At 26.4% G+C, this 21,810-nt stretch overlaps 1 protein-coding gene across 1 annotated transcript in view; it reads right to left on the bottom strand.

Moving 5' to 3' along the window:
* Window positions 1-21,810, bottom strand: part of LOC113374006 (neural-cadherin-like) — a 454,794-nt gene that overhangs the window by 224,561 nt on the left and 208,423 nt on the right. Inside the window, 1 exon segment of the mRNA XM_026614261.1 lies at window positions 9,304-9,447. Coding sequence (XP_026470046.1) covers window positions 9,304-9,447 — 144 coding nt within the window.

Here is a 21,810-nt window from a genome sequence, read left to right as displayed (position 1 = left end):
CATCTTTCAATTCATTATATTAAAAATATTTACAGCCTTTTATGTAAAAAATATGCATAAACTCTGCATAATTTTTTAATGCTAATATATTTTGCCGCTAATTGGATAAAAAATTGTAAATATACCAGATTGTTGAAAATACTTGAAAATCGATATGCATCTTTCAATTCATTATATTAAAAATATTTACAGCCTTTTATGTAAAAAATATGCATAAACTCTGCATAATTTTTTAATGCTATTATATTTTGTGCTAATTGGATAAAAAATTAATATCAACAAAATTGAGCAACAAATAATTTGAATCATTAACTGTTTATTCAAAATTTTATATTAAAATTGTTTATTCAAATTAATTGAGCAAATAGTTTTTAGAACTCAAAACGGTCAAAACCGGATTTTTGAAAAACAGTAAAGTTTGTTAGTTCCTAAAACCGGCGTGTAAAAATTGAGATATTCGAAAACCGGTTTTCTGAACTATTCTCGGTATAACGTATCGGTTTTCCGGTATAAAATTCAGGTTTCCAAGTATACCATACCGATTTCTAGTATATATACCGGTTTTGCAGAATAAAATACCGGTTTTCCAGTACAAATTACAGGATTGTTATATATAAATATTATCTAAAATAAAACTCCGTTGTAAATATACCTACATTCTTCGTTTTACTATTATAGAAATATTTACAGCCTTATATGTAAAAATTAGGCATAAACTACGTATAATTACTTGGTTCTAGAGTTATATAATCCTGCTTAATTATTTAGTAAATTGTATAAAAAAATATGAATAAAATTGAATAGAGTATAATTTCGGTCAAGAACTGCTTTTAATTAGTTGAAGATTTCTGTTAATTTTTCTTTGTACAAGTTACTCGAAACAAATAGCTTTTCTATGAGAACTAGAAACCGGAAAAAACCGATTTATCAGAGGAAAAGTATTTTTTTTTCTAAATTTTATTGGCCTCCGCTTTACAGCATTTTTAGCCACATACATTATTCATTTTATTCTTTATCATTTTCTATACAATTCTTACATATATATTTCTTATACATTCATCATATATATACTATTCTCTTCTTATATCCTAATCTTCCATTCAATTTTCAATCTTCTTCTCGCTTCTCAATATGTTCTTCTCATCTTCTAAACTTTTTTTTTTCCTATTTACTTCTATTTTTTCTTGTTTGTACAAATTAACAATTATTTGGAAGCGCGAGGAGTCGAACCAACATATATATACAGAGGAAAAGTGTTCGAAAACCGGTTTTCAAAAATGTCGGTTTTTGCACCTACAATTTAAAAACCGGTTCGGTTTTTTGCTAACGCAAGTAAATTAAAAAATAAATAAATAAATAAACAAATTATTAAATAAATAAAAAAATCCCTAATTAATTACAGGTTAAGTGAAAGCTTTAGTCTAATAACTCCACCGTCTGGCGATGGCGTTAGCTTTAAGTAGTGCGTTTGAAATGATCCGGGGATGTGCCGACATCTTCCCGGAGTTTCCGGGTCACTTCCGAATTCCGGTGGAGACTCAGACGCAGCCATTGTGTGTTTGCGGGCCCGGAAACTAAACCGGATCGGGCGCCGAGTCATAGACACAGATTTATATATAAATATATATATATATATATATATATATATATATATATATATATATATATGTAGGTCAGCATCACGTCGGTCGCTGATAGCAGAATTGTTGCTTATTTATACACTATTTAAAAGTTACAAGCTATATACTAACTATCTGTAAGGGAAATTCTGTCTTAAGGGGGGCGATACATGTAACAAAAAAAAAAATCGATTTTTTTTCATAAATCGTTACAATAACATCTCAAAAATATGCCTGTAAATATTCAAAACAAAATTATCATTATTTATACAATAAAAACTCATTTAAGTGCCACGCCTCAACTCGACGCTTGAGTGCTATTGTACTCTTATCTGTTTCTGTGTCAAAACTTTAAACGCGTTTTTCTCAAAACGACATTTTTGAAATTTGCGGGCGGGATAACTCAAAAAGTTCTCAACCGATTCCAATGAAAGTTTGCACACATCTACTTTACAGTAATAGCTTCTAGTTAAACCTCAAACATTCCAAAAAAAATTCAAAAATTAACCCTTTTACCAAAAAAAAACCATTGAAAAAAAGGTGAAAAATCGAACTTTTTTTTCTAAGGTGTGCCAATTTACGATTTTGTGACTTTTTTAAATTTTTTTTGGTTTAACTAGAAGATATATGTTTTATGAACACGTATAAACTGTGAGAACGCCCGCAAATTGATGGCGTTATCCGAGAGGGTCTTGGCAGATTTATTTTTACGGCAGCCATTTAAAAAAAAAAATTAAAAAAAAAAAATTTTGTGTATTTTAATATATAATAAATAACCCTAAAAAAGTTCAAAAAGATTCAGTCATTCCTTCCCAGTTTAAAAAGTCCTCAAAAAATGGTAAAAATTAAGGCGATTTCATGTATCGCCCCCCTTAAGGCAATTAGGGCATCGTGCCTTAAGGCAAATTGCCGGAACTTCCCGTACCGCAATTCAAAATTTGAGAAATTAAATAAAATCAATAATCAATAAAAGTTCATCAATGATTTGAAACTTTTAATAGAATTTCGAACCATATTCGAACCATCATGTGCAAAAACATACCGTGTTGAAATAAAAACGTAATTTCTGAAATATATTATAATTAATAAATAATATATTACATAAATTATATATTAATTATTAAAATATAATAATTAAATAATACTGTTCGCGCCAATCAAAGCATGCGGTTATATGGATATATAAACAAAAAATCTTCAATAGATAATCATACAAATCAATCAATCAATCAATCAGAACGCAATCAAAAACAGTATTAAAATTATTGTAAATACACTTATAACTTGTTATTAATATAAAATAAATATATACAGATATAATCAAAGTATTTACAATTGGTCCTTCATAAGGCAAGCAATCATAACAATCACCTAAAATTCAAATACATTAATCAAATAATTTAAAAAAATATTTTAACATTAGCATTTCCCAATAAATTAATTTTAACAAATGCGACTGATTATATTTTAATCAAAATGTGACTAAAAATACTTAATTATTTTTTATTTGTCAAATTTTACTTAAAATTTAAAATGTTTACTATAATTTTAATGAAGTACAAAAAAAAAAGGAAAATAAATAGAATTATATATACTGCGGAATATTGAAAACTATTCGTATTCATACTGAAATTTTATTTTATTTATATTTTTTATATTTATCTAAATTGAGGCAGTATTGTTCAGTGAGTAAAATAGTTTTGTCAATAGAATAAATAAAAACATTGCTGCCAATTGAACTTTTAAAGTCGAAAACAAACTTTGAACTTAACCATATTTTATTTGAAATAATATTTCGTTTAAAGTATATAAGAACAGAATTAAAATAAAAATCTCAATTATTTTCGATATACAAAAAAAAATTGAAACGAAAAATGTTTTTTTCCAAAATCAATTATTTTGTTAAAACAAACAGAAAGTTCTTTGAATCATTCAAATCGGACGTTTAGTTCTCTCAGAAACTACCATTTTTTGCACATTTAGCTCTGCATCTCCGAAACCACTGGACCCGCCTTTGCCATAAACTAATCACCACTTCTCTTGTCATTACAAATTAAATGTTTTTTGGATCATTCAAATCCGATGCTCCGTTCTCTCAAAAATTCGATTTTTATTTTCTGCACTCTTTGCTCTATATCACCGTAACTGTTGGACCTGCCTTTGCCAAAAACTAATCAGCACATCTCCCTATTAATAGGAATCGAATGTTCTTTGAACCATTCAAATCGGTTGATCCGTGCGCCCGAAAACGTGGACGAAAAATTGTATACATACATACACACACACACATCCATTTTTTCTGAAGTATGCCAAAATGTTCAGAAGCCTTCAAAACGTCGAGAAATGTAAAAAATTTCGATTTCGATTTTTGGACGATTACAATAACTTGCCCTACGGGAAGTTAAAAAAATGCACCAACCACGTATCGCTCTACTATATCCAGTAGAGCGGGTAAATGATATAATATATTAATACGAATTATGATTATTTGTAACAACATAACCCTATTTGAAGCACATTTATCCATTTCATCAACTATGTCGTACAAGTTCCGAGGGTTTTGTCAACAAAACCCGTTAATGGTGAATAAACATTGAACGCAATGTTGATTTTCAAAGTGCAAAAGTTCTGTAGCATTACAGCAGTTAACTAACTGAAAGCTATAATTCCGTTGAAATAGGAACATAATGTAAAAAAAAAATATCTGGTTAAAAACAGGTTTTGGGTTTCCACATAAATTTTCCACTGCGTTTTCCTTGTCTCCACCTCAACACAATTCTTATTTAAAAAAAGTCAAAATTAAATACTTCAGCTTTGTATTATATTTTCGCTCCATAATTCCAATTAAGTAGATGTTATTTTAAATATCTTTTATGAAGTGTTTAGCTTATGGCACCAGAAATTAATTTTCTCATCGCACAACAGGAAATTTTCCTCATTTTCCTCATTTTCTGCCTCAATGGACTTGTGAAAATATGAAATTCATGATTTTTATGAAGTTTATTAAAATTATAACATGCAGGCAGGAATAATGCACATGCATCACACAGTCTGGGGGAATTTAATTAATATTTAGAAATATAAAGTTTATATATATATATATATATATATATATATATATATATGTATTATCTCTATATATTTATATTTTAATAAGGCGTTGTTGTTTCTCGAACAAAAAACTTTCGTCGGTGCATTTTTCTCCGTCGATACTTCGCCAAAGCAAAAACATTACAAAACAAGTAAGATATTATTTTTAATATAAACCATATGCATCATAGTCTTAAAATTTCAATATATTATTCCCTATTGAGTCTATTATGACGACAAATTCAAAATTCTATAAATTTTTTGTTAAAGAATTGAATATAAATAATTTTCTGAGTCGACTAAGACGACTAAACTAATCTCAATATGTTTTACTAACATGATCTATATTCGATATATTTTTTTTCATTAAATATACTTATTATATTTGAGAAAAAAATAAAATTGTGGTGCTTACTAGGGTTTACACAAAAACCGACATTTCAGAAAACCGGTATATTTTCCAGAAAACCGGTTTTAACCGGTTTTCCAATTTTGTATGAAAAACACATTTTTGCTCGAATAATCTGTAATAACAAAAAAAAATTACTGGCAAATTCAGTGTGATTCAAGGCAGTTTTTGACAGAATTTATTTACTGTTTATTGTTATAGATAGTAAAATTTATTTTAATTTTAATAAAAAGAACTAAAAAATAACAGTTGATCTGGTTTCAATAACTATGAAAATAATTATTCGTTATTAATGCACCATTTTCATATGAGAATTTAAATATTTTTATGACAATACATATTTAAATATGTAGATGTATGTTTAAATAAAAAAAAATATTAATTCAGTTTTAAAAACAATTAATCAAAACCCAGAGTATTTTCTGTTTAATTAACTTCAAAAATTCTAATTATTTTTTGTTCAATAAAAAATGATTTAAAAAAACGGAGGTCGTCTATCGATTTTTCATTTATACACTGAAAACCGATTTTTTCACTAAAAACCGGTTTTCTAATTTCCTTATACCGGCCCGAAAGTCGGTTTTTAAAACCGGTTTTTGGAAACCGACAAATCCTAGTGCCTACTTAATAATATAGTAATTATAAAAATATTTTAAACAATTTTTTGACAAAAATAATAATAAAAGATTCCAAAAAAATTCTTGACGAAAAGTTTTTTTTTAATTTACGTCATCAAATTGGAAAAATAAAAGCTAGGATGTTAGCCGAAATGTATGGGTTTCAATTAAATTTTTTAAAAAACATCGATAATTTTTTTTATTGGTGTAACGCCCAATTTTTAAATTTAATATATATACATATATATATATATATATATATATATATATATATATATATATATATCATATTTGTAAGAACAAAATAGCTTTAAGACTTTTGAAATGAGACGATATTTATATATTTATAAATATATGTTTTCATCCGCTTATTTTCTCTTTGTGATACGGTTTCAAAAAAATGCAAAAACATTTCGCATACATCATATTTTATTATATATATATATATATATATATATATATAAATATATATATACAAAACCGTGTTCATTAAATATTTACAAAGACGTCGTAAGGTTCATCTTACTTACATTTATTCTATATTTCGATTCTTTAGAATTATTTACAAAGGATCTGATATATATATATATATATATATATATATATGTATGTATTTATATGACCTATATATTTGTATATACAAACAGTATATTATATAGTTCTTGCAAACTTTGAACAGAAGTTTATCGTCATTGCCTCAGGGTGTTTTCGAATATTGCAGGAACCCTAAAGTTGTTCTGGCAATATGAATATAAATACATACACTAATATATATATATATATATATATATATATATATATAATAAAACCAGAATTGCACCGGCTCAAAAATTTAGTGTAGTAAATCAATTGCTCAGACTGTTCCTTACATACATCGGTAAAATATAAAATATTTTTCCGTCTATAATTTTTCCCTAATCCGGTCCTGTATATATGTCAACAAAGACACTTTAGTAAAAAATAGCCAATTATTTTTTCAATTCGTTGCCCTTTGATAATATTCTTGCTTGTTAAACGCGACAACAAAAATGCAACACGTTGTTGGAGGCAAATTGAAAAAATCACCATACGTAATTCTACCATGTAAATCCTGTTATATATACACCAAAATATACATATATACATACATATATTTATCTATATACCTATATATTGTAAATTCACGACTCAACATTTTGTATAGAAAATTAAAAAAATATTTTGCAACTGATATATATAAATAATTTTGTAATTTATAAGATTTTTCATGTTTTTTTTACAAAAGTGTTTCCATACGAGTGTTTATCTATCTATGCACCTTTAACATATTTATATATAAATATATAAAATATAAAGAGCCCTTTTCAGGCAATCAAATCGTACATTCAATTCATGCCATTTTATTCAACAGAGCAATTTCAAAAACAAATTTCAGATTTTTGCATTTGAATAGACCAGAACACATTGTGGAGCACTCGAGTAGTCATATTGCTCCAAAGAGAATTTCTCTATTATATATGAATATATATATATATATATATATATATATAATATATATATATATATAAATTGTCAATTCAAACATATTTTTCAATTTTACGACTCAAAAATCCATCAAAGTACAAGCGAATTTAATCAATATTATAATTCAGTGCACAAAAATATTGGAATATATTTGTAATAATTATTTTGAGAAATTGATAAACACGTTTTTTTATTTTTGTACATTTTTTTTTTAAATAGTTTACTTGTATAATTTTGAAATAAAAATAATTGTTTCCATATCTAACTGCATAAAAAATGTATTTCTGTGTCTGATTTTGAATTTAGTGTGCATTTCTTTGTTGAGATGCTCATAAGTTCTAAACCATTCGATTAATGTATATGATGTGTATGACAAATTTGTTTAAAATTATACAAACTTTAACTTTCGCTAACACTATAAAGCAGTAAAACAACTCGGTATACTTTAAAATGTAATAAACTACAAAACTATTTTTTAATTTACTAAATAAGTCTTGAGTCTAGCTGAAGATTTGTGCATTCATTTACTAGATCTTATGTAACTTTTAAACGCTTTGTTGAATTTAAATGAAATATTTGACAAATTTGTACAAAATTAAATACTCCATAATATTTTCTTATATCATAATGACTTATTATATAGCCAATATTTAAAATAGGTTCAGTAGTTTAGGAGTTTATTCCGGACAAACGTCGTAATACCCAAAATGTACAAAAAATATTTGGTGCGCTGATAGAAACACGTATGTCTTTTATTATATTTATACATATATATATATATATATATATATATATATATATATATATAAAATCCGTCAATATGATTTATTACATTTTACAATAGAAATGACGGATTCCCTCATTCATTGTATCCTAACACGACAAAATATATATTCTTCCATATAAGGTGGAGAGAGACTTTCTTTTCTTCTCTCAAAAAGATTTTTCTCTTCGGATTCATCTTGGGAAAAACATGGAAAATGACAAAATGAAAATTGCTTGTTTATTTATCGAAGTTAATAAAATTGATTCGCTCGAGGAAATTGGATTTATGAAAAAGAATAGCTGCAGCTGTAGTTTATAAAACGATAGGAAAGGGATATTAAACTATAATGAAAAGAAAAGTAGAATTTTCTTTACCCTTCATCAATATTAATCGAATGCTTGAATTTCTACTATTGCATAGAATTTTCATTACACAAATGACAAAGCGTTTGCAAATCCATTTGCAAGTTTTTAATTGCAATTTTAAAGTACACCGAGTTGCTCTAAGATCTTTTATTGTAACAGAAAAAGTTGCAGTTCATTTAATTTCAAACAACTTTGTCTTGAATTTCATTTATATCGAGCAAATGGTTTCAGTACTAAAAAATAATAGAAGTTTTAGCGCGTTTGGACGAAGTTTTAAAGTACACCGAGTTGCTCTAGGACATTATGATGTTAGAAAATATTTTAATTTATTTAATTTTGTATAAATTTGTCGAATATTTTGTTTAAATACAACAAAGCGTTTAAAAGTTACATGAGATGTAGTAGATACATGCATCAATATTTGCAAATCACTTTAGCTCAAAGCTTATTTTCTAAATGATAATATAGTTTTTTTTGTTTATTTTATTTTTGAGTAGACTGAGTTGCTGTAGAGTGTTGTTGTGTTGAGAAAAATTGTTGTTTATTCAATTTTAAACGAATTCGCCTTATATGCCCTACATATCAATCGAATGATTTAAAATTTATGAGTAATATAACAAATAAATGCACGCTCAGCACGTACAAATTAGTCATGTAGTTTCAAATGGTATTTAAAAGTACACCGAGTTAATCTAAGCCAATATGATGTTAAAAAATATTGTAGATCATTCAATTTTGTACAAATTTGTCGAATATTTCATTTGAATTCACCTAAGCGTTCAGAAGTTACATGAGATCTAGTAAATAAATACCCAAGATACTCAGTGGATTTTGATAAAAGCCACAGCAGAGCGTGGCCGGGTATACTAGTATATATATATATATATATATATATATATATATATATATAAAAATATATAAAGGTCTGACTTACATTCATCGTGATCTTTGGCGGTGACAGTAAGGACAGTATGCTGTATGTCCTCATTTTCGTCCACTTCAGCCTCGTAAAGGGCTTTGTCGAAATATGGAGGATTGTCATTCTTATCAGCTATTCCGATACGGATAAATTTGGTCACTGAAAGAAAAAAAAACACATCATAAATATATAAATTTATAACCAAAATCACAAATGAAAATTTGGTGGATAAAAGTATCGATGCTAAACATGACTCCACCTTACGACTTTGATGACTTTGATGTTAAGCAACATTATATATCTAACATAACATAATTTTGTTAGTCTTATCAGCTATTCCAAGACCTATAAATTTGGTCACTGAAAAAAAATTTCTTTAATAAAAGTATCGATGCTAAACATGTCTCCACCATACGACTTTGTTGTTAAGCAAACAATATAAACATATTTTTTTTGAAACTTTTCAATTCCAAAGCTTTACTTAGAGTATATCTATTACATCCTAGTATATTTTTTCCATTTATTCGCAATACAGAACCCATGTGTTGTACATGTAATAAATTTGATATAATGTACAGCACATTAATCCCAAGAGTGGAATAGAAATGCTAAATTGTACATGTTTATGGAACATCGGGGACAAAATATATACAAATACGAGTAATAGAATTGTATTTGAATTAAATGATAATATACATATTTATTTAAATAACAACAATAATAAAAATATAATTTAGGTATAAAAATCTTCAAGAATTAGGCTACAACAATATTTTTCGTCGCTGTATCCCAAAGTATCTTTTTTCACATATTTAGCACTCAATTACAATTCATTCACAAAATATAATTTTTTAATAATGTTTTTCCTCGACTTCCAGCATAAATAATTATCGCCTCTGTTTTTTATATATACAAATATTTTTCTCACAAAAATATTTTTTTATTTCGAAGGGACATATTTTATGCAAGCACAAGCACTTAAAAATTATTCAAAATGGCCGTGACAAAAAAAAACAGAAAATAAAAGAAATATCTTATTTTTTCACGCCGTGTTGTTTTAGAAATTCGGGGAAAAAACATATATGGGTATCAGTTACAGATATAAATATATATACATTGATATATAAAAATATATGAGAAGAAAAAAGTTTTTTTGACAAAGTATCCATTCAAGAAATTATATTAAATTTTAGAACAAATAATTAATTTAAGTTCGCCCAGGATGTTTTTACCAGCTCTTTGTCAATATTTTTTGTAATAAAACCCAAAATTTATTCCAATTATCTAATTGGATTTGTGAATTTTTATTATTTGAATAAATAAAACAATCAAGGCGTGATTTTTAACATCGTTCTCTTTTTTAGAAAATGTTTTGATAAATATGTTTTCTTCCAAAGGAACAAAAAGTCAAATAAAATTATTCAGGACTTTCTTGATTTTTTATTTGAGTTTCGGATTGAATTAATTTTGTAAAATTATATTATATACATTATTTTCTTTTAAGATTTAAGATTATAAAAATATTTGATTTAATTATACGATGTGTTGCAGAATTTTTAAAATTCAATCTGAGGAGACTTCAACGCCTAAACGAACCTGATCAATATTTTCAATTTGTTAATTTAATTTTGATCAAATATTTTTTATATTAATATACGGTTATTGTTTTAAAAGAGGACGGAAAAAATAGGCAAAAGAAATTTGTATGTATATATATATATATATATATATATATATGTATACTAGCTGACCCGGCAAACGTTGTTTTGCTAAGTAAGGTATTTTATAAACAATTTATAGAGAATCAAAAAAAAAAAATACTTTTTGTGTAAGGATGTGTTGTTTGAATGCTGTATATAACTAGGTATTATAGAAACAATAAACCCCATTAGTTTGTCTATATTTTATCAATACAACCAAACTGCAAGTTTTATACACTTTCTATAGAAAACATCATATAATCCAATCAGAGTCTTTTTTGGTCTTTCGGCTTATTAATTACGTTTCAAGTTTTTCAGATTTTTTTTGAATTCTGGATTTTGTGTATAATTGTAAATAATACTACTGAGCTTATACAAAATTTTCAAATTTTTGCGAGAAGAGATAGAAAATAAATATTTAAAATTCAAAAAAGTATTTCTTTTTTTACCTGCTTTTTGAAAAGTTTCAAGTAACATTCGGTGAATTAAAGTAAATTTAATATAAAGTATATATGTAGAGCAGGGCGAGGCACAAAGGTCCAATTTGACTTTGAGCAAATATAAACTATATTGTGAAAACCATAACAATTATATCACAACAAATAAGACATATCAAACGAACAATTATCTGACTACGTTCAGTAAACTGACTTCTACTTCATCATTGTAGAAATGTGCTTTTTTGATGTCTTCCAAAAATTTGTTATCTAGACCTTTTTATCCTATATGTGGGGTAACTTGAAATGACCAGATGGCAAACAGGTCTAATGTCATATTTTAATTTCAAAAGTATTTTACAAAATAATCACATTTTTAACTAATTGGTAAAAAACTACCAACGGAAGAAAATACTTTTATTATGGATTTTCAAAGATTACCATTTATCTCCCAATACCAAAGTCATAAGAATCAAGGTTATAGCTGGTTTTTTATTATAATTTTGATGTTGAAATATGTGATATTCAGTTTTCAGGGCAATACATCAATTAAAAAATTTTGTATGAACTGTAAAACATTTTTATTTTTTCCATACGTTTCGACACATTGTTTTGTGTCATCTTCTGTGGACTCTAGTTTGTTAATATTAATATTAACATTAATATTAGTCTTATATATAAATCTTAATATTAGTTTTATTTAATAATTTCTATCTGTTCTTCAAACTAGAGTCCACTGAAGATGACACAAAACAATGTGCCGAAACGTATGGAAAAAATAAAAATGTTTTAAAGTCATACAAATTTTTTAATTGATGTATTGCCCTGAAAACTGAATATCACATATTTCAACATCAAAATTATAATAAAAAAAAATTAATATATATATATATATATATATATATATATAACTTTAATTTACCTATTTTTTCCGTCCTCTTTCAAAACAATAACCGTCTCTAATAAGATTCCGATGGGTTTCTTATTAGATTCCACGCAAAACCCTACTTAAAAGTCTCCGTCTTCGACAGAGGGATGAAAAATAGCATCGTATGAAATTAACTTTGGAATTATGAAAATCGTTATTGACAGTTTCCATTAAAGTTCCGGAAAATATGAGAGAAAATACTCCGGGAACATTGTTTTATTTAAATTGTTGACGCTTAATAGTTGTGATGGGATTTCATTGGAAATGGTAGAAAGAATTCTTATATTTTTTTATTTCTTTTAATTCAACAAAATAATATTTTTTTGAGTTTGTTTTTATTATGTAATATGTTAATGCAACAAAATCCAAAACTTTTGTATATCTAATAGATTTAAATTTGTTATTTTTTTAATATTTATTGATATTGTAACACAAATAAAAAAATATTGGACATAATTTACAATTAGTTATAAAAGCAGTGGTGTTTTTTCATAGTATTATAAAAATTGTGTAAAATATAGACGTCTGGCGGGTCAGCTAGTATATATGTATATATCAATATATATATATATATATATATATATATATATATTAATTTCAATAATTATTACAACTGCTAATTTATTAACATCAAGTAATATTGATAAATAATAATATAAATTTAAATAAATAAAAGAGCAAAGGATAAAATTTACATAAAAATAATATCCGTAATATGATTTAATGTAAAATATTAGCAAATAATGATAAAAATAAGATTAATAAATAATATAAATAAAATTTCAGAAATATCAATATATAAGTAAAAACTCACAAACGGCTGTACCGATTTAGCTGAAAATTCGCAGGGAAGTAGTTTAGAGCCAGGAGAAAAAATTTTTTGGTTTTTGTCAAACAACTCACAAATATCATATGAAAGCACCCTTTTTCGGTTAGATAGCGAAAAACTAGATAAAATTTACTACGATTTCATGCCAACAGTTATATACACTCCGATATAAAAATTTGAAATAAAACGACTTTGAATTCGATATAATTGAATTAAATTAGTATACTACCCAAATTTATTCTATAATGTGCGTTCATGAATAATTTGCATCATATATTGATAAAATTTCGGTATGATTATTTCAATTTCTGCACATAAAATTTAAAGCATATTCAACACACACACACACAACACACACACACATATATATATATATATATATATATATATATATATATATATTTCTATGGCTATATATTTCCCAGTGCGTTCCGGTGGCGAAGTCGCCCCGTAAATTTTATCCTCTCGCCGTTCTATATAGAACAGTATAGTTCTAGGTTGTTGACTGTAACTATTGTTGACACATAGCGTGAATAATATTCATAATTTGATGACATCAAATATTGTTTCCGTACTTCATAATTCATTTCGCCGGCAAATTGAAACATGATATTCATTATATTTTCTGCAGTAGTTTTATCACAAAGAGGGAGGGACAGAGGAAACTTTTGTTATACAATATAATATAAATACATAAAAATCATCATCCTAAGTTTTTATACTGTCAATATAAATACCCCAATTATCAATCTATTATATTTTATTCTTGATCCTTTCATCCCTTCAGTCTGCTCTATTTATATTCAAAAGGACGTATCTGCTTCGTCACCACGAAAAAGTTCGCCATTTCAATGAGAAAAAGACTTTGAAGGTGGAGGACTAAGAAGGTGACATAATTACTGTGCAAACTTCTCCATCGGAAGAGGAAAAGGAAGAAAACTTTTCCGTTTTCCGTTTTCTGGTTAGCAGATTTCTTGACGAAAATAGACGCTTACTCATTTGAATTTAAAGAGTAAATGACACATTTAATTATATATATATATATATATATATATATATATATATATATATATATATATATATTTGAAAGTCGCCCAAATTTTTTTCTGGCTAAAAATAGGCGAAGTAAATATCGTGTTATTTTTGTGAAATGAAAAACCTGTTAGTAAAAATACTGTTGGGGCGAAAAGCTTTTTTGAGTGCTTTAGTGCCTTGAACAAATATAACACTCTCCGGTATATATATATATATATATATATATATATACTAGCTGACCCGCCAGACGTCTATATTTTACATAAATTTCATAACAAATGTATTTTCAGTGTTTAGATGTTGATTTAGAAATATGACTTTTTTGCACTAATTTATTAAATAATATTCTCGAGCACTATTCAAAAATCAACATCAGAGGTCTTGCCCCATTTTTGTTTAAATTTATTAATTATGCATATTTGTATTTGAAATTTAATATTTTATAAGGTTGTCAAATATCTCCCTTCCGCCTTTTTGTATTATAAATCAAGAGCAAAAAAGTGGAAGGGAGATATTTGACAACCTAATAATTAACAATTTCGGTATCAAATGCGATTTTAAAGTATACCCAGTTGCTCTAGCGCTTTATAAAGTTAGGCAATATTTCATTCAAATCAGATTAACGGTTCAAAAGTTACAAAATATTTTATGAATAAATGCACACGTACCGGTCTGAAGTTGTTCGCGCTACAAATCGTACAGTGGCCCCAATGGCCCAAAAAAATTTTTATATCGTAAAAATTGATGTGGGGTATCAAATGAAAGGTCTCGACGAGCACTATACAAATATCGATGTCAAAAGTCTTATATAATTTTTGTTTTATTTTTTTGTATATTTATAGTATTCATATATAATTTTAATATTTTTCAGATTATTTAATTGTGTACAAATTTATTTATTTATTTTTTCATTTATATCGGATAAAAAGTTTAATAGATACAACAAATTTAATAAATAAATGTGCTCGTACCAGTCTAAAGTTGTTCGCACTACATATACTACAGTGGGCCAAATGGGCCCGAACATTTTTTGTATAGTAAAAAATGATGTGGGGTATCAAATGAAGGGTCTCGATGAGCTCTATACGAATATCGATGTCAAAAATCGTATACGATTTTTGTTTTCTTAAATAATTTTCATATGTAATTTTTTTTATGCTATATAAAAATTATTACCTACGAATTGAGGATTAAAATAAAGTAGCTTATTCGCTATAAGCTGACACTTGTAAATATATATATATATATATATATATATATATATACCTCTACAATTTTATATTTTCCAAGTGCGAAATGTCAGAAAAAATCACTTTGAAATCTGCGCTGGATTTCGCAGAGAGAGTTTGCAGTAAAAAGACAAAAAAGTAGCAAAAAAATATCAAAAAAAAATTCTGGGGAAAAGTAACGGACGTAAAAACATGAATTATTACTTCGTAGCAACACATCCGCTTGCAACCGCAGAAAAATATACAGCCAGTTGTAAATGACTGAGGATTTTGCTAGATTTTTTTGCTACAAAGAATTGTAGAGTGAATTTTGTAAAGTTAGAAGAAATAATCTTTCAAACATTATTTTAATTACAATACTAAACTAACTCATCAACTATTTAATCCTTGCTATGTGTATGAAAACCTGCTCTCCGTCGTTTTTTCTGCCATATCTCTCGGTATAATATCCACACATAATTCCATACATTTTCCATCTCAATTTTCCTACTTGTTTATTCTATTTATTATATTTTCCTCTGTTTTTCTTTTTTTTTCTTTTATGTGTCGGCGTCATTCGTAGCCTTTTCTCTCGGCATAAATCTCCTCACGGTGGAGAGACGACACATTTGGCAAAAAGTCGCTAATTATGTCGAGAACAGTGCCAGAAAATATTTTGCACATGACAGAGGTACTTAGAAAGGAATTAGGATAAATATATGAAGGTAAAAATTGTTGATTTAGTATACAGAAGTGCGCAGGTGCGTCAATTTTAGACACTAAATATGACATGGGACTATTATGAGATCTGTAAGTTGATGCATTTTTTATAGGTAATTTTGTTCCAACATAAATTAATGTGTTGATGCAGTTTAATGAAGAATATTATTGTCTTTATGGTGGTGTAAAAATATTTAAGCAGTTTCATACAAAATTATTTCGATATTGATAAAAGCATCGAACTGTTCTCATCGAAAATGCACCGACTGTTCTAGTACAGTCACAAATTTCTAATAGCGCACAAGCAACAATTTGGACATTTGGGCGTTTTTTATACCAAAGTTTGCTCCAACATAAATTAGTGTGTTGATGCAGTTTGATAGAGGATTTTATTGTCTTTATAGTGATGTAAAAACATGCATACGATTTTATACAAAATTGTTTAGAAATCAATAGAATTAACTCTAGTTGCATCGACTTTTCTAGTACGGTTTGACTAGTGTCTAGTAGAAATTTTGACTTTTGAACATTTTTTATAGAAAGATTTTTCTAACACAAATTAATGTGTTGATGCAGTCTTATACAATTTTTTCTTGTCTTCATAGTGATGTAAAAATATAGATACAAATTATTTATTAATCTCATACAAAATTATTTCAAAATCAATAAAATTATCTAAAATTGCATCGACTGTTCTAGTCTTATAGCGTATCAGCAACAATTTTGATATTGAAACACTTTTTATACAAAAATTTGTTCCACTCTAAATTAATGTGTTGATGCAGTCTTTTGCAAAATTTTATTATCTTTATAGTGATGTGAAAATATACAGATTCATAGAAAATTATTCCGAAATCAATAAAAGTATCAAAAATTGCACCGACTTTTCTAGGACAGTCAAATTTCTGACGAGCAACAATTTGTCATTTGAAATTTTTTTGCAAGAAAAATTGTTCCAATACAAACTAATGTGTTGATGCAGTTTAATAGAGCTTTATAGTGAAAAACATTTTATACACTTCCATACAAAATTATTTTTGAATCAATAAAAGTATCTGAAATTGCACCAATTTTTCCAGTAAAGTCACAAACGCATTATATGAAAAACATCTTACGCTCTCGTTGTATGGTGTATGTATAAATGTATATATATGTATATATACATGTATATATATATACATATATACATATGTATATATGTATATGTATGTATGTATACAATATTTCTCCTTCTATATGGCCATCATTGCCATTATTTTCTGAATCAGCGGAGCCGAAACAAAGGAACCTTTTGCTCGCTGAACAAAACATTCGCAGATATGAAATACGAACGTTTGTTGTGTTATATATACTGTATATATATATATATATATATATATATGTGTGTGTGTGTATATATATATGTAACATATATCAACGTATATGTTACTTGTCAGTAACATACATATACATGTGTATTTTATCCCGGTTATCCTGTAAACAGATTTCGTTCGACCGATTTTCAGAAGGTCGGAGTAAGAAATAATATATTTTTTATTTACTTTTTTGGTTGAGGCAGGTCCAGAGATTTGTATAATTCAAAATACATCAGTGATTTTTAATGCAATGTTAATAAAATTCTCTAGTCATCTTTAATAAGAGAACATTGGCTTATGAATAGTTTATATATTTTTATTCATTTATTTAGTAATTGGGTTTGTGGCAGAATTTTGTGAAAAATATGTTTCTTCTCAAATATTGTAGTTTCTACTAGTTCTAAACAATATCAGTGGTTCTCGAAATATTAATAAAAATGTCACAGAATAACACGATATTCTATAACAATGTATATAATAAAATTTTGAATAAAAATTAGTAAAATAAAACATATTTTTTGTTACAAGGTGTAAATTCTGGTATTCTTTTTATTTCTATAAATACCTTGAAAGTTTTGTTCAGACCAATTTATGACAAATACATTAGTAAAAACTAGATAAAATTTACTAAAATCTAGTATAAACTGTTTTACATATTTGTATGTAAAATTTTTGCATAATTCGTAGTTGAAATGCGGACTTTAGTATTTTGATACTTGGTATTATATGAATTTAGGGACATTTTTTTATGTTTCTTCAAATAAGTTTAAATTCGCAACCATTATAATTTGTTTACATTAGTAAAAACTAGATAAAATTTACTAACATTTGGTAAAAACTGTTTTATACACTTGTATATAAAAATTTCTTATAATCCGTAGTCGAAATGCGGACTCTAGTATTTTGATACTTTGCAATATATGATTTTAGGGACATTTTTTTTACGTTTCTTCAAATAACTTTTAATTTTTTTTAGGACATTGTAATTTGCTTACATTAGTACGAACTAGATAAAATTTATAAAAATCTAGTGAAAATTGTTTTATATACTTTTATATATTTTTTTTGCATAATTTGTAATCGAATTGCGGATTTTAGTATTTTGATACTTTGCTATACATGAATTTAGACTTTTTTTACGTTCTTCAAATAACTTTTAATTTTTATTCCGGGCATTATATTTTGTTTTTATTAGTGCTAACTAGATAAAATTGACTAAAATCTAGTATAAGTTGTTCTATACACTTACATAATAAAATTTTGAATAAATCTTATCGAAACTTTAATTTTGTAGTAATATATTTAGCATAATGAGAATATTGGTTATTTTTTAAAATTCTTTGAATATCTTGAAAATTTTGCCTAGGCCAATATATATAATATACTCGTACATTACTAGATACTATACTTTTTCACGTTTTGTGAATTCTAAACATTATAATTTATACAAGTGAAAACTAGATAAAATTTACTAAAATCTAGTAAACACCGTTATATACACTTGCATATAAAATTTTTAATAACACACCCATTTAAAATTGGCAAGCAACGTTTTAATAAAGAGTGCTCAGAGATTATGAGTATACTTAGTAAATTATGAATAGGCAAATTGATACATTTGTAAATGATATTGTATATATATATATATATATATATATATATATATATATATATATATATATATCACCTACATATAAATCATTTCTATCATATATATCCCTTGTCCCAAAATCTCTGCACTATATTCCAGATAGCATCTTGCGAGTTAAACTCAGGGAACGGGTAATTAAATTCCCAAGTCCAGAATTTAGGCAACAATAGGCAAAGACTATAGACGATCCAATGGCAACCAACCAACCAACTAAAGTCTGGTGGTTGTGGCTCTTCAGCCAATTCTATTCCGCAGAATAATCTTTTGTTAGCATCATCCACCACCTTGTCTTGAATAACAATTAACTTAACTAACTTTAGCAACCGTTTATTGTATGCAAATCGAGTAAACTATAGTAGATGGGTAATAGAAACAGATGGAATTATGTCAATCAATTTTTTTTATCTAAATCAGATGCCAAAATTAAAAGTTATTTGAAGCATAGTAAAAAATGTCTTCCGCATTTAGACTGAGAATTAATCAACATTTTTGTATCCAGGTGTGTATCAGGGCTTATACTAGATTTTAGTAGTTTATCTAGTTTATGTTTGGGAAGAAAATTAAATGTTATTTGAGGAAACGTACAAAAATGTCCAAGATCCATATAATGCCAAGTAACAAGTTCAAAATTTATCAAATCAAGAGTATATAAAAACTTTCATTAGATATTAGTACATTTTACCTAGTTTTTAGTTATATAAACAAATTTTAATGTCCGGAATAAATATTAAAAATTATTTGATAAAATCCTGGAGAAAAATCATATTTCAAAGTATTAAAATACTAAAGTCCGCTTTTCAACTACGAATTATGCAAAAATTTTATATCAAACATAAAACAGTTTTTACTAAATTTTAGTATAGTTTTTACTTTACTACTTCCTAGAGAAAATTTTCAAGATATTCACAGAAATGTAGAAAAATTTACTAATAATGTAACTAATGTAGACAAATTATAATGTCCAGAACAAAAATTGAAAGATATTTGAGGAAACGTAAAAAAAGCCCTAAATTCTAAGTATATAAAACAGTTCTTACTAGATTGTAATAAATTTCATCTAGTTTTCATTGATGTAAACAATTTGTATTATCCGAGATAAAAATTTAAATTTATTAGAGAAAATGTAAAAAAAAATTCCTAAATTCATGTATAGCAAGGTAACAAAATACTAAAGTCCGCATTTCAACTACGAATTATGCAAAAATTTTATATCAAAGTATATAAAACAGTTTGCACTAATATTTAGTAAATTCTATATAGTTTTCACTGATGTATAAATATAACAATGTTTGTGAAGAAAATTAAAAGTTATTTGAGAAAACGTAAAAAATGTCTCCAATTCATATATTGCTAAGTATCAAAATACTAAAGTCTACAATTCAACTTCAAATTATGCAAAAAAAATTATATCAAAGTGTATATAGCAGTTTTTGCTAGATTTTAGGAAATTTTATTTAGTTTTTACCGGTGCTTATAAAATAAAGTGACCTGGGAGAAATTTTCGCGGTATTTTAAAAAATATAAAAAACTGTTCCATTTCCTATCATATGATAGGTTGTCAAATATCTCCCTTCCGCTTTTTTGCTCTTGGTTTATAATATAAAAAGGCGGAAGGGAGATATTTGACAACCTAATATATTATCAGAAAATGAATTTTACAACAATTTTTACACAAAATTTCATTATACAAGTATATATAACAATTTTTACTAAGTTTTAGTAAATTTCATGTAGTTTTTACTGAAGTATACAAATTACAATGTTTTGGAATAAAATTTTAGGTCGTTCTAAGAAATATAAAAAAATGTCAAAAATTTATATATAATTTGCTAATTATCAAAATACTAAAATTAAAAAAAATATATTTTGAAGACTTACTATGTCAAATTCAAAATTTTATTAACAATTTCTCTATAAATCTCATTTTTCCTTTATCTTCTAAATATGACTAAGGCGGGTAATGTTTCGGAGGAAAGGAAAGGAAGGGTCTACGTTCTACGATATCGTCCTATGCCGAAGGGTTAGTTTATGACCATATCCATCGCAATCGCAGTTTGTTTTATTATCAACGAACCAAGACTCCGGTCATAAATCGAGTTATGACCGACGCCAGACAAAATGTCGCAATCCGCAGACCGGAATACTGATAACGAGTTATGAAAGCATTTGCTCAAATTTATTCATTTCATAATAGATACATACATAACACACACACACACACACATATATATATATATATATATTATATATATATATATATATATATAATATTTGACCGGCAAGCATTTATCATTTTATGTCTCCATCACGAATCCCATGAGTCAAATATATTCTTCTAGTTGTGGCCTATTGGTAATTCCTATAGATCTTCAAAAATTTTATTATATATATATATATATATATATATATATTAGAAAAAAATCTATTTGGATTTACGTAAATGTGTGAGAATTTTGTACAGTTTTCCCCATAATGATTCCATACGAAAGTATCAGTGCACTATTAATAAAAAATAGTTTTCAATATATTGATAAAAATTCACAATGTTTTTTCAAAGATTAAATAAATGTGTACAGTTTAATAAAATGTTTGTCAAAATTATTTAATAATATGATATTTGAATTAAAATGGTTTAAAACGTTTTTTTCTATAATTGTTT

This window comes from Ctenocephalides felis, unplaced genomic scaffold, assembly GCF_003426905.1.
Source record: "Ctenocephalides felis isolate EL2017-DRISC unplaced genomic scaffold, ASM342690v1 CF-g0.4_SCAFFOLD_01604, whole genome shotgun sequence".
In the NCBI taxonomy this organism is placed as follows: Eukaryota; Metazoa; Arthropoda; class Insecta; order Siphonaptera; family Pulicidae; genus Ctenocephalides; species Ctenocephalides felis.
The sequence above is the reverse complement of the archived record's forward strand: the minus strand, read 5'-3'. Positions and strand labels throughout refer to the sequence as shown.